Consider the following 17,376-nt stretch of genomic DNA (forward strand, 5'->3'; position numbering starts at 1 on the left):
TCAATCGCTGATGTATATAAACACACGACCAAAACAGATTTGGCGAAATTCCAACGATTTTTGACCAAAATATAACATTTGTGTCTACATTTCAGTAAAGTACGATTTAGCTCTTACGATTTAGCTTAGCTCTTTCACGAGCCTCGATCTTGTATACAAAAAATAATAATAATAATAATAATAATTAATAAATAAATAAATAAAGTGTGTGCAGTGTCAGCCATATGGGGAATCGGTGTTGTTAACGATGACGTCATTGGTGCCATAATTATGACGTTGAAGGAACTGCGCTCCAACGCGAGTCGAAAGAATTGACGCGACCAAAGACGGAATTCGTCCGAGTTGCTTTATTGAAACAAAACAGCTCAGGTATTCTGACAAGCCCGTTTATCGGGCAGCAATATATATACACATTTATGTCGGGAAGTTTGCCCGGCAAAAGCTATACCGGGCATGCCCGGGTGTCAAGGGCGAGCCTTGGAAAGGCGAGTCTGGACCTGCCCGGGCGTGTTTGGCTGCGGCCTGGCAAGTCGAGGCTGGGCGTGCCCGGGCGCTCTGGACGAGCACTGGAAAAGCGAGAGCGGGCATGCCCGGACGCTCTGGGCGAGCCCTGGAAAGGCGATAGCGGGCATGCCCGGACGCTCTGGGCGAGCCCTGGAAAGGCGATAGCAGGCATGCCCGGACGCTCTGGGCGAGCCCTGGAAAGGCGAGAGCGGGCATGCCCGGGAAAGACGAGACCGGGCATGCCCGGGAGGTTCGGGCGTGCCCGGGAACAGTGAGTCCGGGCATGCCCGGGAGAGGCGCGTCTGGCCGTGTTCTGGCCGGTGCAAGGCGATTGTGTGCATCCAGCGGTAACCGCTACACACGCCCCTCCAGAATCGACCTGCACCGGCAGGGTCAATTTAAGGGGGGTCCGGATGACCCGGCCGAAGCGACCCCTGGAGGGTCGTGGGGAGGGGTCCGACGTGGTGGTGGGTGGTCGAGCGGGGGGAACTGTGGACGGGGGGCGGCCTCGCCGCGGAGGAAGGGCCAACCGTGGTGGTCGGTCGACGTCCATGTGCGCCGGTTTGAGGCGGTCCACAGAAATCCGGTCCGGCCGGCCGCCGAAGTCGACGATGAAAGACTTGTCGCCCCGTCGCAGGACCCGGAAGGGCCCGTCGTACGGCGGCCGGAGTGGCCCCCGGTGCGCGTCATGACGCACAAAGACGTACTCCGCTGTGCGAAGCGCCGGGGGGACGTAGGCGGTCACAAAAGTCCATTGAAAACGCTGGCTACCGAAGCAGAGGGTGACGACGCGTGGGCCGAAAGTGCGTATGGCCGAGCCATTAGCAGCGACCAAAGAGGGGCCGCAAACGGCGTCCCGCCTGTCCTGCTCGGAGGCGGGTATGACGCTCAGTTGGGCGCCGGTGTCACACAGGAAACGCCGCCCAGACGCTTTGTCCCGAATAAACAGCAAGTTGCCCGAGTGGCCGGCGCTCATGGCTGGGAATGAACGCCGGCCCGGCCGTTTCCCGACCTGCCGAAAGTGCACGGGGGCCGGCACGTCCGAGCCTTGTGTCCGAACCTGGCGTGGTAATAACACCACGCCCGGTCAGGTGGAGGCCCCGGCCGTCGTGTCGGAAGCGGGCGGTGCGGCGTGGCGGCCGCCAGTTGCACCGGCAGTTCAGCCTCCAACCGCGCAGGGCGCTCGGGTGTCGTGGGCGTCGCCTCGGACGGCGGCGGGCTCCAGGTAACCGCGCCGATGTGCTGGCCCGCCGAGGAGATCTTATCGGCTTCCCTGGCGAGGGCGCGGGAATCCGTGATCAACGTGCCAGCCAGGGCGAGGCGTACCGGGTGAGGCAGCTGGCGAAGGAACAGCTCGTGGAACAGAAAATCCGGAGAGTGCTCACCGAGCAACGAGAGCATATAGTCCATGCGCTCGGACGGGCGCGTGTCGCCGAGCTCGGGCAGAGCGAGCAGGCACCGTGCGCGTGCTGCCGGTGAGAGGGCGAAAGCGTCGAGGAGGAGTGTCTTCAGCGCGTCGTATTTGTCAGCAGCCGGCGGGTGCTCGAGGAGGCTCGAGGCGCGGGCCGCGGTGGCGGAACCGAGCGCCGCCACAACATGGTGGAAGCGGGTGTCGTCCGCGGTGATGCCTCGCAGGGCGAACTGAGAGTCCGCCTGAGCGAACCAAACAGCCGCGTGAGCCTCCCAGAAGGTAGGCAGTTTAAGCGTCACTGCCGTATCCATGTCGGTAGGTCACCAATGAAGGAACTGCGCTCCAACGCGAGTCGAAAGAATTGACGCGACCAAAGACGGAATTCGTCCGAGTTGCTTTATTGAAACAAAACAGCTCAGGTATTCTGACAAGCCCGTTTATCGGGCAGCAATATATATACACATTTATGTCAGGAAGTTTGCCCGGCAAAAGCTATACCGGGCATGCCCGGGTGTCAAGGGCGAGCCTTGGAAAGGCGAGTCTGGACCTGCCCAGGCGTGTTTGGCTGCGGCCTGGCAAGTCGAGGCTGGGCGTGCCCGGGCGCTCTGGACGAGCACTGGAAAAGCGAGAGCGGGCATGCCCGGACGCTCTGGGCGAGCCCTGGAAAGGCGATAGCGGGCATGCCCGGACGCTCTGGGCGAGCCCTGGAAAGGCGATAGCGGGCATGCCCGGACGCTCTGGGCGAGCCCTGAAAAGGCGATAGCGGGCATGCCCAGACGCTCTGGGCGAGCCCTGGAAAGGCGAGAGCGGGCATGCCCGGGAAAGACGAGACCGGGCATGCCCGGGAGGTTCGGGCGTGCCCGGGAACAGTGAGTCCGGGCATGCCCGGGAGAGGCGCGTCTGGCCGTGTTCTGGCCGGTGCAAGGCGATTGTGTGCATCCAGCGGCGAGGCTACAACGTCATAATTCGACAGGGACAACGCTTAGTCTGATCAGTTTGAAACTTATTGAGCATGATCTTATGCAACAATTATTTAGAGAATATAAATTCATGATGTCATCGCTCACATGGTCTGACAGCAATATTGGTTTAAAAAAAAAAGAAACGTTCAAAAATAGAAGAGTTGGCTCACACCAAGTTGATTGCGCAGGGTAAGTATTCTATGAATACCATCTCGTTTTAAAATGTTTTCATCATGTTTAGCACACGGAAGGTTAAGAAGAAGAAGAAGAAGACTGAATACAAACGGACGCGGATGGGCTCTGCATTTTCAGATGCTTTCTAGTTTATATATTTATTTATACACAGAAGTATTTCTTTGTAATTAATAACCCACTTTGAGTATTTTTGCAAGTTAATGTCGTTCTGTTAATTATATACCACTGACGTACAACAAACCCTCCTGTTATTCAACTCATCGTTGATCATTCTTATCATTCTTATCTCAGTGTTCTTATCGTTGTTCTTATCTAAAAAAGACAAACTTATCTCCCGGTGTTCTCAACCATAGGAGCGGCGGTAGATGGACGTGGCATTTTGTACTTTGTGGATGGACAAGCTGTGCGGCGGGTCGACTCCGATGGGGTTATCTCCACCTTGCTGGGCTCCAACCGTCTGGGGGCTTCTCGACCACTCAGCTGCCATGGCACTATGGATGCCAGCCAGGTATGACCTTTGAAAGAAATTAAGAGGTTCCTGTGGAGTTTAATTTTTCCTTGTTACTTTTTTTTTTGGAATAATCTTCTGTAGAAATGAAGAAAGAATAATTTTTGCTCGTTACCTTTTTGACAGCCGAAGGTATTATGTTTCAGGTTGTGCGTTCATCTGTGTGAATGAATGCAGGAGTAGCAGATTTTCATTAACACGATAACCTGTGAACAACTGAAGGGATTATGATCAAACTTTGCACAAATATGGGCTGCGATACAAATATGAACTGATTCAATTTTGGGTTCAATGGGTCAAAGGTCATATGCCATTTGAAAATCATTCTGCACATCATAACTCAAGTTCGAAACATCTGATGTTTATTTTCTCTTCTACTTATCCCTCACACTCCCTGTCTGTCTATGTCCCTCTCTAATGTGGCCTTTAATTGAGATCAAATGTAACAGTGGTTTAATATCTTATGTGGGTGCAAGGGTATCCAATGTTCCATTCGCATAAAATTCTATTTTCTAGCTTAATTACTATTTTACTCGCTGTTTACACGCCCTACGGATGGGTACATAATGTGAATTTGATGTGGGGTACAACTTATTTGCTGAAACTAATTTCACAGCTATATAAGTATTATCACATGTGCCTGGCAAGAGTGTCTTCCACCAAGTTTCGTCCAAATCTGTCCACAACTTTTTGAGATATCCTTCTTCTTGTTTTTGTTTTAATTTTTTTATTTTGTCGTTTCTTATTTTATTTTATCGTTTTTGGCCCTATCTTCCAATGATGAAGAATCACTTAAATTAAATCATTTTCGAATCCGGCTCTGTATTCGGATCATCACCAAAATCGAATCGATTCTTCCTTGTCGGACACCTAACCGGTTCACCACGTTTCGTCCAAATCCGTTCTCAACTTTTTGAGATATCCTGCTATGTATCGTTTTTGGCCCATACCTCCCAATGGTGAAGAATCACTTTAAAAATTATAGTAGCCGGATCCGAATCCGGATCTTCACTAAAATCTAATCGTTTCATCCTTGTCACATACGCTACATCTCTGCCAAATTTCGTCCGAATCCGTCAACAACTTTTTGAGATATTTTGTTCACAAACAGACATACAGACCGAGATGAAAACATTACCTCCATCCACCTTTGGTGGCGGAGGTAAACAGGACGCAAACCTCGCATGCATGAGGTGGACTGAATGGATACAAAAGGAAACTCTAATGAGGATAAACTGGTAAATAGGAAGGAGGAGAGATTTGGGTGGTGTTAACAAGGGGAGAGAAGATCATGGTTTAGGATTGGAGATAATCTGAGATGGTGGTGAACAGCTGTCTTGAAGACCTGGAGGGACTAATGAGATTGAAGAGAGTGAGGGAGTTGTATCACAGGCGGGAAAAAGAAAAACAAATGAGTGCGCGTGAGCAGTGATCCTGGATTTAGGTAGTTTCACCAGAAAGAAGGGGGTTGATGGTGGACCGTGTGGGCCCTGCAGAAACCTGGGGGGGGGGGGGGGGGAGTATGGTGGGGGAACATACCACGGAAAGAGCAGAGGGTGCAAGAAGAGAAAGAATGTGGTAGAAAACAGAGAACACCGATTTTGAAGTCATAGACCAATTGTCTCAGCTTCAGCGCAGGATATTCCAATGATCTTGGAGGCCTTGCTTTACCAAGCTTCAAGCTGAGCAAAATGCGAGGCAGGACACTCAGCCCATAGGGGATAGCAATACTCCATCAAGCTACGGATGGAGGCCTTTTCGGTGGATAGGAGTTCAGGTGTACTGAGGAAGGACTTTGTATGACAGAGGATGCCCAATTGGTGGCTGGCTTTGGAGGCCAAATATGAAATGTGGTTTGCCCAAGAAAGATCATATCTCTGATAGTTTGCCGAGGAGTCTGAATGATTGAACTTCTTCAAGAGGATTGTTTAAAAAAGTAGATAGGAGGGTTTGCTAGACTGTCCTAGTGTCCTATTGGAGTTTAAACTAGAGCGAAATCGATGGTGCATCATCGCAAAACCCCACGCTTCCCACCTAAAGCAAAGTTAAAAGATGGCAAAAGGTTCTACCAGGAATGACCCAATATAAAATTTTGAGTTAAATTTTTTTAACACCTGTGACCTTAAGACCTCAGCCCCTGGTGCATGAACTGGGGGTCAAATCCCAAAATTTGATGCATATGTCATGCGTCCCCAAATGTTGCTTGCATATACAACATAGGTTTATTTAAAATGTTTAAAATAGGCCCCAATTGTATTTTTGTGTATTTGACCTTTTGACCCTGCCCCAGAGGGTGGGGCCACAAATTATACTGCTCTCGCACCTTTTGGCCATGTGGTGATCATAACTACCAAGTTTAGTGAATTTCTGCACAACCCTTTAACAAGAGATAGTGTGATGGACAGACGGACGGACATATGGATGGACAGATAGACAGCCAAATCCGATTACAAATCCGGGTGTTTTTTTTTTTTTCAAATGTTTTAAGGATAACAAACATTTGCAAAGTTAATCCTCAAAACCTTGCGTTGTTTATAGTTTGATGGTAACCATAAGAGTTGTCAAACGGTGAACTGTAATTGTGTTAATTAGAATTAATTGTTTTAATTAATTTAATTGTGTAATTAGTAATTGTGAAATTGTGTTAAATTGTAATTGTAAGTTGCGTTTAATTGAATGAGTGACATTTTCAATGTGAAATGAGACCGTGAAAAGAAAGAAGACCGATGTGAAATAGACCGTAAGACCCAAGGAAAAGTTGTTTAAAATACAATGAAAGTCTCCGCATGAGTCGGAGTGAGTGGTGAATACGGATCTTTTTTTTCTAGTCACTCGAAGATTCTCGTTCATCAAACCCTAGAAATACATTAGTAGAGAATAAAGTGCACCGGAGCATCAAGGGCCTCATTTTTCTTGTGCTTTTCCTCCAGGTGCATCTGGAATGGCCTACAGGCCTCGCTGTCAATCCTGTTGATGACTCGCTGTACATACTTGATGGATCGGTCGTCCTTCGCTTGGCGCACGGGCGATGGGCCCGTTTGATAGCCGGTCATCCAGCCCATTGCCAGGCACGACCTGCGGCCTCCGCCTCTCCCCTAACGCTACCGCTGCTGCAGGTACCGGTAGCCCTCACGCTTTCCTCCACCGGTGACCTGTTCGTCGCGGAGTCGGACGAACGCAGCATCCACCGGGTTCGGCACGTCACCCCCGATGGCCACGTGACGTTGCTTGCCGGAGCCGTGCGACCACCGACTTGCGATTGCAGTACGCAAGACTCTCCCAACTGTCCACCCTGCTTTGGGGGTGACGGAGGTTTCGCACGTGACGCGTGGCTCAACGGACCCGTCGCCTTGGCCTCTTGCCCAGACGGAACGCTCTTCGTGGCCGACCTGTGGAATGCGCGAGTGCGCAGCGTGCGCAAGGCGCGTCCCCAGGCAGACCCTAACGGTCTGTACAGCATAGCAGCCCCAGCGCGTGGAGAGATGTACGAGTTCAACAGCGCAGGTTTACATATTCGTACCTTGGCTCTGCATTCCGGAGTGTCTCTCGTCAACCTGAGCTACGAGTTAAGCGAGAGGGGTCAAGCACGCCTCTCGCGCCTCACGGACATGCACGGCAATGAGCTGAGGGTGGAGCGGGCAAGCGGCAGCACGACGGTTCGCCTCCTCTCACCAGACGGTACACTCAGTGAACTCTTGTTCGGCATAGAGAGCGGAAAGCAGCTCCAGGCTCTTGAGAGTAGTGCTCGGCAGCTGGCTCTCTTCACGTACCATGGGAGTGGTGGTCTACTCGCGAGCAGCAGTGACAGCAGTGGTTGGCCCACCTTCTACGAGTGAGTTCGTGCTTGCTTCTAAAGTTGTTTTTTTTGTCATATATTCCTGGTGTTGGCTTTGCGGTTAGGGTGCCGGCTTGGGATCCGAGGATCCTGGGTTCTAAATCCCGGTTGATTACTGAATTAACGCCAGGGGGGTTGACTCAGCTTGTCATCCTTCCGAGGTCGGCAAATTGAGTACCAGCTCACTGGTAATTCCCTGTGTTTCGCAAGAGGCGACTAACAGGGTTGGCGGCAGGAAGGGCATCCGGCCGTAAAACATTGCTTCAAAAACGGGACCACGTTGCCCGAAAAAGGCCAACCCCTGCTCTGCGGCGAAAAATGGCCTCTAAAGGTGGTTCATATATTCACCAAAAATGCTAATTTGTCCCATTGCCATTTATAATTATATCGAATTAACCTCTTCACGTGTCATATTTACTGAACATATTGGGTTGTTCACAAATTGTGGTCCTGAAAGTAGCTTAGCAAAGCCACTTTGCACAAGCACTTCTTTTTGGGCACGAAGATAATGGGCCTAAAATTGTGCTCATAAGCTTGGTGCATCTGGGGCAGCCTTTGTTCTGGATAATCTTTCTTCGAGTATGTGCAGGCCACAGATGTTGCTGTCCTCCAGGGACAATCTCTGGCAACTGGAACATGACATATCTGGCCTGTGATTACAGTGACATTGCATTTCATGCCGAGCCAAGATGCGGGTAATTAAAAAAAATTGGGTCAGTAAGTCTGTGGCCTTATTAATGTGCCAGAAGCACGAACAATTTAATTATATTATATTATTCACATGCGGCAAACCAACAACAGCCATACACGAGTGCACTCAAGGAGCCCAACTGTCTGCTTTGTTTGTTTTTTTAAATTCTCCTTTGAAGTTGTAGATTTTGGCCAGGGTGCGACCAGGGATCCGATCGATCGTACTCACCGGTTGGCATTTTCTCGATCCCAAGCCAGTTGGTCACTTTAAAATGGTGATATTCTGGTGAATGGAGATGCTACACAAACCGTGCAATAGGGCCAGGTCTACATGGATCTTCATTCCACTTCTTGGTGGGTTTTTCATCGTCAGGTAAAAGGAAGATTTTGATGCCCTGTCAAAATAAAATAAATTAAGATGTATTTCCAATTTGGCCTCGATATTTCACGAAGAGTATTGAGTGACTTGTACGTCTGCAAATGATACATCCTGCATTTTCATTTTTCTCCAATCATTGAATCACCTGTTATCACGTGTTGATCATATAATCACATGTATAGTCTCACACCACACCTTAGTTTGCATTCAAACAAAGTCAGACATGGAGACAGTTGGTTTGGAAACCCAAACTCATGCCAAATGGAAGAGGCTACCAACCAACATGCCTAATAAATAGAAGAGGCTACCAACCAACATGCCTAATAAATAGAAGAGGCTACCAACCAACATGCCTAATAAATAGAAGAGGCTACCAACCAACACACCTAATAAATAGAAGAGGCTACCAACCAACATGCCTAATAAATAGAAGAGGCTACCAACCAACACACCTAATAAATAGAAGAGGCTACCAACCAACACACCTAATAAATAGAAGAGGCTACCAACCATCATACCGAATAAATGGAAAAGGCTACCAACCATCATACCTAATAAATGGAAAAGGCTACCAACCAACATGCCTAATAAATAGAAGAGGCTACCAACCAACATACCTAATAAATAGAAGAGGCTACCAACCAACATGCCTAATAAATAGAAGAGGCTACCAACCATCATACCGAATAAATGGAAAAGGCTACCAACCATCATACCTAATAAATGGAAAAGGCTACCAACCAACATGCCTAATAAATAGAAGAGGCTACCAACCATCATACCGAATAAATGGAAAAGGCTACCAACCATCATACCTAATAAATGGAAAAGGCTACCAACCAACATGCCTAATAAATAGAAGAGGCTACCAACCAACATACCTAATAAATAGAAGAGGCTACCAACCAACATGCCTAATAAATAGAAGAGGTTACCAACCTACATGCCTAATAAATAGAAGAGGCTACCAACCAACACACCTAATAAATAGAAGAGGCTACCAACCAACACAGCTAATAAATAGAAGAGGCTACCAACCAGCATACCTAATAAATAGAAGAGGCTACCAACCAGCATACCTAATAAATAGAAGAGGCTACCAACCAACACACCTAATAAATAGAAGAGGCTACCAACCAACACACCTAATAAATAGAAGTGGCTACCAACCAACATGCCTAATAAATAGAAGAGGCTACCAACCAACACACCTAATAAATAGAAGAGGCTACCAACCAACACACCTAATAAATAGAAGAGGCTACCAACCAACACACCTAATAAATAGAAGAGGCTACCAACCAGCATACCTAATAAATAGAAGAGGCTACCAACCAACACACCTAATAAATAGAAGAGGCTACCAACCAACACACCCAATAAATAGAAGAGGCTGCCAACCAACACACCTAATAAATAGAAGAGGCTACCAACCAACACACCTAATAAATAGAAGAGGCTACCAACCAACATACCTAATAAATAGAAGAGGCTACCAACCAACATGCCTAATAAATAGAAGAGGCTACCAACCAACATACCTAATAAATAGAAGAGGCCACCAACCAGCATACCTAATAAATAGAAGAGGCTACCAACCAACATGCCTAATAAATAGAAGAGGCTACCAACCTACATGCCTAATAAATAGAAGAGGCTACCAACCTACACACCTAATAAATAGAAGAGGCTACCAACCAACACACCTAATAAATAGAAGAGGCTACCAACCAACACACCTAATAAATAGAAGAGGCTACCAACCAACATGCCTAATAAATAGAAGTGGCTACCAACCAACATGCCTAATAAATCGAAGAGGCTACCAACCAACACACCTAATAAATAGAAGAGGCTACCAACCAACACACCTAATAAATAGAAGAGGCTACCAACCACACCTAATAAATAGAAGAGGCTACCAACCAACACACCTAATAAATAGAAGCGGCCACCAACCAGCATACCTAATAAATAGAAGAGGCTACCAACCAACACACCTAATAAATAGAAGAGGCTGCCAACCAACACACCTAATAAATAGAAGAGGCTACCAACCAACACACCTAATAAATAGAAGAGGCTACCAACCAACATGCCTAATAAATAGAAGAGGCTACCAACTAACACGCCTAATAAATAGAAGAGCCTACCAACCAACACCCCTAATAAATAGAAGAGGCTACCAACCAACACACCTAATAAATAGAAGAGGCTACCAACCAACACACCTAATAAATAGAAGAGGCTACCAACCACACCTAATAAATAGAAAGGCTACCAACCAACACACCTAATAAATAGAAGAGGCTACCAACCAACACACCTAATAAATAGAAGAACCTACCAACCAACACACCTAATAAATAGAAGAGGCTACCAACCAACATACCTAATAAATAGAAGAGGCTACCAACCAACATACCTAATAAATAGAAGAGGCTACCAACCAACACACCTAATAAATAGAAGAGGCTACCAACCAACATACCTAATAAATAGAAGAGGCTACCAACCAACATACCTAATAAATAGAAGAGGCTACCAACCAACATACCTAATAAATAGAAGAGGCTACCAACCAACACACCTAATAAATAGAAGAGGCTACCAACCAACATGCCTAATAAATAGAAGAGGCTACCAACCAACATGCCTAATAAATAGAAGAGGCTACCAACCAACATACCTAATAAATAGAAGAGGCCACCAACCAGCATACCTAATAAATAGAAGAGGCTACCAACCAACATACCTAATAAATAGAAGAGGCTACCAACCAACACACCTAATAAATAGAAGAGGCTACCAACCAACATGCCTAATAAATAGAAGAGGCTACCAACCAACATGCCTAATAAATAGAAGAGGCTACCAACCAACACACCTAATAAATAGAAGAGGGTACCAACCAACACACCTAATAAATAGAAGAGGCTACCAACCAGCATACCTAATAAATAGAAGAGGCTACCAACCAGCATACCTAATAAATATAAGAGGCTACCAACCAACACGCCTAATAAATAGAAGAGGCTACCAACCAACACGCCTAATAAATAGAAGTGGCTACCAACCAACATGCCTAATAAATAGAAGAGGCTACCAACCAACATGCCTAATAAATAGAAGAGGCTACCAACCAACATGCCGAATAAATAGAAGAGGCTACCAACCAACACACCTAATAAATAGAAGAGGCTACCAACCAACACCCCTAATAAATAGAAGAGGCTACCAACCAACACACCTAATAAATAGAAGAGGCTACCAACCAACACACCTAATAAATAGAAGAGGCTACCAACCACACCTAATAAATAGAAGAGGCTACCAACCAACACACCTAATAAATAGAAGAGGCCACCAACCAGCATGCCTAATAAATAGAAGAGGCTACCAACCAACACACCTAATAAATAGAAGAGGCTACCAACCAACACACCTAATAAATAGAAGAGCCTGCCAACCAACACACCTAATAAATAGAAGAGGCTACCAACCAACACACCTAATAAATAGAAGAGGCTACCAACCAACACACCTAATAAATAGAAGAGGCTACCAACCAACATACCTAATAAATAGAAGAGGCTACCAACCAACATACCTAATAAATAGAAGAGGCTACCACCCAGCATACCTAATAAATAGAAGAGGCTACCAACCAACATACCTAATAAATAGAAGAGGCTACCAACCAACACACCTCATAAATAGAAGAGGCTACCAACCAACATACCTAATAAATAGAAGAGGCCCCCAACCAACGTACCTAATAAATAGAAGAGGCTACCAACCTACATACCTAATAAATAGAAGAGGCTACCAACCAGCATACTTAATAAATAGAAGAGGCTACCAACCAACATACCTAATAAATAGAAGAGGCTACCAACCAACATCTATATATATAAAACACAGTTTGTGTGTGTGTGTTTGTGTGTGTGTGTTTGTGTGTGTGTGTGTGTGTGTAATGTTACCGATAGACTCCGAAATGGAGAGGCTCACGTGCTTGATATTTGGCATAGACATGGCCGAGACCATATTTGACGAAATCCATATTTTTTATTCATATTTACCTCAGCGCATTTCAGCGAAGTACCCGTTAATCTCAGCCGGTGCCAGAGCAGCTCGCTGATTCGCTCAGAGCGATCACGTGATGTTCCATCCCCGCCGCTAGACGGATTCGCTCAGAGCGATCACGTGATGTTCCATCCCCGCCGCTAGACGGATTCGCTCAGAGCGATCACGTGATGTTCCATCCCCGCCGCTAGACTGATTCGCTCAGAGCGATCACGTGATGTTCCATCCCCGCCGCCAGACTGATTCGCTCAGAGCGATCACGTGATGTTCCATCCCGTCACACGTCACACGTTTGCACGTAATTCAGGGCGAAAAGTGATTGCGATTTTTGACCTTTATGCGATCGTGTTTTGTGTCGATTTTGTGTGATATGAATTAAATTTTAATTCATATTTCGTGTTTACGAATTCGAATACGAAGGATTTACCCTTTCCCCTTTCGATTTCGAATACGAATTCGTCTTTTAAATTTTAATTAATTAATGTCTTTGAAACAGCTGTGAAACGTCTTTCCACAACCCTTCCGTAACCGATTGGAGCAGTTTATTGCCGCACAAAATGGCATTTTAACAGTTGTCTGGCTTTTAAAATCTGGGACACGTTCAAAACAAACGAGATCCGCGAAGCGAGTTGGTCGAGTCGTGCTGACCAAGATGGCGACACGGCGGCTTCAGTTTTCACGGAGTATGAGCGTTCTATATCTATCTATAATTCCATTAATCTCTGTGTGTATGTGTGTATGTGTGTATGTGTGTATGTGTGTATGTGTGTTTGTATGTTTGTCTGTGACCGCTGTTTCTCGACAACCACGGGTCCGATATACTTTAAACTTGCCAGGTATATTGCTGGGGACCCGAGGATGTGCCTTTTCAAGGTTTGAAATTAATCGGACAAGTACTTACCGAGCTATGGCGATTTAGCCGTTCGCCGTTCGCTTTGGCGTTGCGAATGGACCAAACCATTGCATGTAAATAGAGGGGGGGGTTCTGTGGTCGTTGCGAATGGACCAAACCATTCATGTAAATAGAGGGGGGGGGGTTCTGTGGTCGTTACTGCCACGTGGTTTCAAAGTTTTTTTTTTGTTGTTGTTTGCACGCATGTTTTTTTGCACCCACGTACGGGCACGCCCTAGGATGTTTACACACACACACCCCTACACAAATTTTTTTTTTTTTTTTTTTTTGGCAAGGAACGGGCACCCACGTACGGGCACGTCCTAGCTTATATATAGTACGGGCATGCCCTAGTATTTTCAATTCAGTGCGCCTGACTCGCTCACGTACTTGATTTGTGGCATAGACATGACCATTGGGCCTTCACGGTGTCATTTGTGCGAGGCTTTTGTCCGAGTGAGCTTGAGTCGAGAGGGCGAATGTACTGGTTGGGAATGTACGGGTCTCCCTTCCCCCGCCCGGCAACGCCGGTACTGGAGGGCGTGGGTCACAGGATCGGTGAATCTCCAAAAGCCGCTTCATGCTCTTGCGAAGATGCAGGACGATGTCGCGATTGTTGTGCTGCTCTCCGACCATGAGAATTGCAACGTCATTGTTGACTGCGACTGCCCCTCCCATTCCCTTTCCCCTTCCCCCTCCCATTCCCTCCCCTTTCCCCCTCCCATTCCCTCCCCTTTCCCCCTCCCCCCTCTGTCCTCCCCCTCCCTTCCCCCTCCGTCCTCCCCCTCCCTCCCCCCTCCCCTTCTCCCCTCCCCCTCCCTCCCCCTCCCCTCCCCCTCCCCTCCCCCTCCCCTCCTCCCCCTCCCCTTCTCCCCTCCCCTCTCTTCTCCCCTCCCCCCCGTTCCCCTCCCCCCTCCCCTCCCCTCCCCCACCCGGCAATGCCAGGTACTTCTGCTAGTACCTAATAAATAGAAGAGGCTACCAACCAACATACCTAACCATGCATTGAGCATGCTGCACATTGTCAGCTACTGTGACTTGCTGTGACTGTGAGTCTGGTACTGTGAGTTTGATTTGCTCTGACTATCATATGTCATAATCCAGCATCACAACTGTAACACCTTTTTGGGTTATTTTTCAGTATTTTGTGCTTGTCAGCAGTTTGTGTATACGCTATGCCACCAAAAGTCATAAGAGGAACAATATTATATTGACAATGAAAATGCAGCCATTTAATGTCCTGTTGGGCAGACCCGTTCACTAATAACAGGTGTGTCTTTTTCTGCCATTCCTCACATAGTATGCTTCTCTTTGCTTTCAGATTTTGGGGTCATTGTTGTCGAGCCTATAATTACCATCCCAGCACGTCCCACACCCACAGCCCATGCTTTCAGTCTTCATAAATGTCCTCCACAAAATCTGTTTTCACATTTAAAGGCCGAAGGATTCCATACCCATTTAATTATTTGCATTACCAAAGCTGCATTGGCCTCTGATAAAACACTTGGTGAAATGCTTCTGTCCTATTCCATTGAATGCAAGACTTAAACTTACCAGTTCATGCCTGATTTGTTGATTCCCCAAACATAAATCCATGTTTTCAGCTCAATCCAGATAACATACAAATAGGTTACTCTCTTCATTTGTGTTCTGTACAGTTACGACTCAACTGGACATCTGCAGAATGCAACCTACCCAGCAGGAAACGTGGTGAGTTTGTACGCAGACGCACAAGATGCTGGTTACCGTGTGCGGGTACAATCATCGAACGCAGAGGACAAGGACTTGGCCATCACTTCCAATCTTTCTTTGCATGGGGCAAGCTACACATTACAACAAGGTATGATGCAAACAACGTCCCATTTGAACTTTTCTCCTTCATTTATACACGTACTCTTGTTTCTTGCTGCTTCATTCTAACCGTAATGATGTAGTTGTTCAGATGGTTATGACATCTTCACATAATTTGTATGCCTAACTGAATTGGATCTCTACCCTGATGTCCTTGACACATTTTTCCCTAAAGCCTGGTGTTGGCTTACCGCTTAAGGTGGATGGCTTAAGATTCTAGGGATCTTGAGTTCAAGCCCCTGTCGTGCAGTTCAATTAATACCAGGTGGGTTTGACTCAGCCTGTCATCCTTGTGAGGTCAGCAAAATGAGGATCAGATGGCTAGTAAGGGAGTATTGCATCAGCGGAACAACTGCGCCCCCAGAAAATTATGCTGCCAAGCAGCTGCGGGCTGAATATGAATAAATAAATAATTGATTCCCTACCTGGTTAAATTTCTCTCTGCTTTGATAGACCTCACTGTCCATCAGGTGGATGGTTAGCTTTCTTCCCAACTCTCTCTCTGTAACACTGTTGTGTCTGTGTGTAGTTTATCAATTCCCAACCCCCCCCCCCCCCCCCTCTCTCCACCCCTACCCTTCACTTATCTTACAAGTTCCCTTGCAAGGAACTTCAATGGAGGATGAGGGGCCATTAGGCCCATCAAGTTTTGAGAAAATTGATAGAGAGCATCTTTCCTTCTCCACCTGAAAATCCAACTGACCTTAAGAATGAATGAATGAATGATCGTTTTAAGGCCATTTTCCCCCACTAGAGTGGGGGTTAGCCTTGCGGGCCCCATGACAATCATGGTTCCCTGTTTGAGGCAATGTTTTTATGGCTGGATGCCCTTCCTGACGCCAACCCTTGGTCACGCTCTTACGATGCGCAGGGATATGGTGTACCTATTTTAAATCGGGGTACACACCGTGATCATTCATCCCAGCAAGCTGGTACTCAATTTGCCGACCTCGGAAGGATGACAGGCTGAGTCAACCGCCCTGGCATTAATTCAGCGATCGACCGGGATTCGAACCCAGGATCCTCGGATCCCAAGCCGGCACCCTAACCGCTAAGCCAACACCAGGCTAAGCCAACTGACCTTAAGATAAAACAATTATCTAAAGCTGAATTATCTGAAGCAGTATCACTCCCGAATTGCGGCTAATGGCCAGCCTCTCCTTATGCTCTCTTGGAAGTGCTGGCGGTAGAGATCAACACCCTCAGACCCTATAGGCTCGTTACACCACCTTTCCGGGCAGGCAGGCCTAGTTGCCACATTTACATAATCTCTAACGCTGTAACGATCAGGCTGAAAGGGGGAGCTATGATACACCTCCCCAATGACCAGGGCCCAGCGGGTTACGAGACCACCTGGGCTGAGACCATAGAGCATGGGACAATTTGGGACATGCACTTGGTGCGCTCTGGTCTGATGAATCTGTGCAGTGACAGTGACAGTTGCAGTGAGGACACGTCATGATGTTGTTTTGAAAATTTGTCATGAAAATTGAAGTCAAAAGGAATGAATAACTCGCTCATTGCCATGAGACGCTCAAAGAGTGTAAGCGGGATTTTATGGAATTGGAAGAATGTACCATGGAATGGGTCTGTCCTAAATTATTTATTAACAGTTTTTCTTAAGTGGTGTATCAACGTTCTATACCTACAATTTGCTTTGGGACTAATAGCCGGCGAAGCTGATGTTGTCAATAAACGCGTAGGTATTATGTCGAAAACCAGATTATGCTGTATCCCTTGGCTTGAGAATTCCGAAGCGCAATGGAGGCCACCATCTTGCGGATGCGGAAGTATGTATAACAAATTGAAAAACGTTCAATTGGAGTTTCTTTCACTCGTCTTTGTTTGATTCACAATGTTATGCACCTCTAATTTATAATTAAAATACTTTAAGACCAACCTCGGCCCGCACGGGCCTGGTTATCTTCAACGAAAAGCGTCACCAAACACCGGAACCAATGAGATTCGAGCATTTGAAAAAATATTTCTAAAACCAAATCACGCAATGGAGGCCGCCATCGACCGGATGCGGAAGTTTGCATAAAACAATTGCGAAAAAGTTC

General features: G+C 46.9%; 2 protein-coding genes across 2 annotated transcripts in view; both read left to right on the plus strand.

Annotated features, from left to right (window-relative positions):
* LOC137439600 (teneurin-3) overlaps nucleotides 1-17,376 on the plus strand; it is a 449,998-nt gene that overhangs the window by 385,421 nt on the left and 47,201 nt on the right. Inside the window, exons 21-23 of the mRNA XM_068135512.2 lie at nucleotides 3,426-3,580; nucleotides 6,511-7,412; nucleotides 15,121-15,302. Coding sequence (XP_067991613.2) covers nucleotides 3,426-3,580; nucleotides 6,511-7,412; nucleotides 15,121-15,302 — 1,239 coding nt within the window. The remainder of the gene's footprint in view (nucleotides 1-3,425; nucleotides 3,581-6,510; nucleotides 7,413-15,120; nucleotides 15,303-17,376) is intronic.
* Nucleotides 1-17,376, plus strand: part of LOC137439605 (THAP domain-containing protein 1-like) — a 270,238-nt gene that overhangs the window by 159,137 nt on the left and 93,725 nt on the right. The gene's annotated exons all lie outside the window — the stretch shown is intronic.

This window comes from Myxine glutinosa, chromosome 14 (assembly GCF_964187855.1).
Source record: "Myxine glutinosa chromosome 14, kmMyxGlut1.1, whole genome shotgun sequence".
Taxonomy (NCBI): Eukaryota; Metazoa; Chordata; class Myxini; order Myxiniformes; family Myxinidae; genus Myxine; species Myxine glutinosa.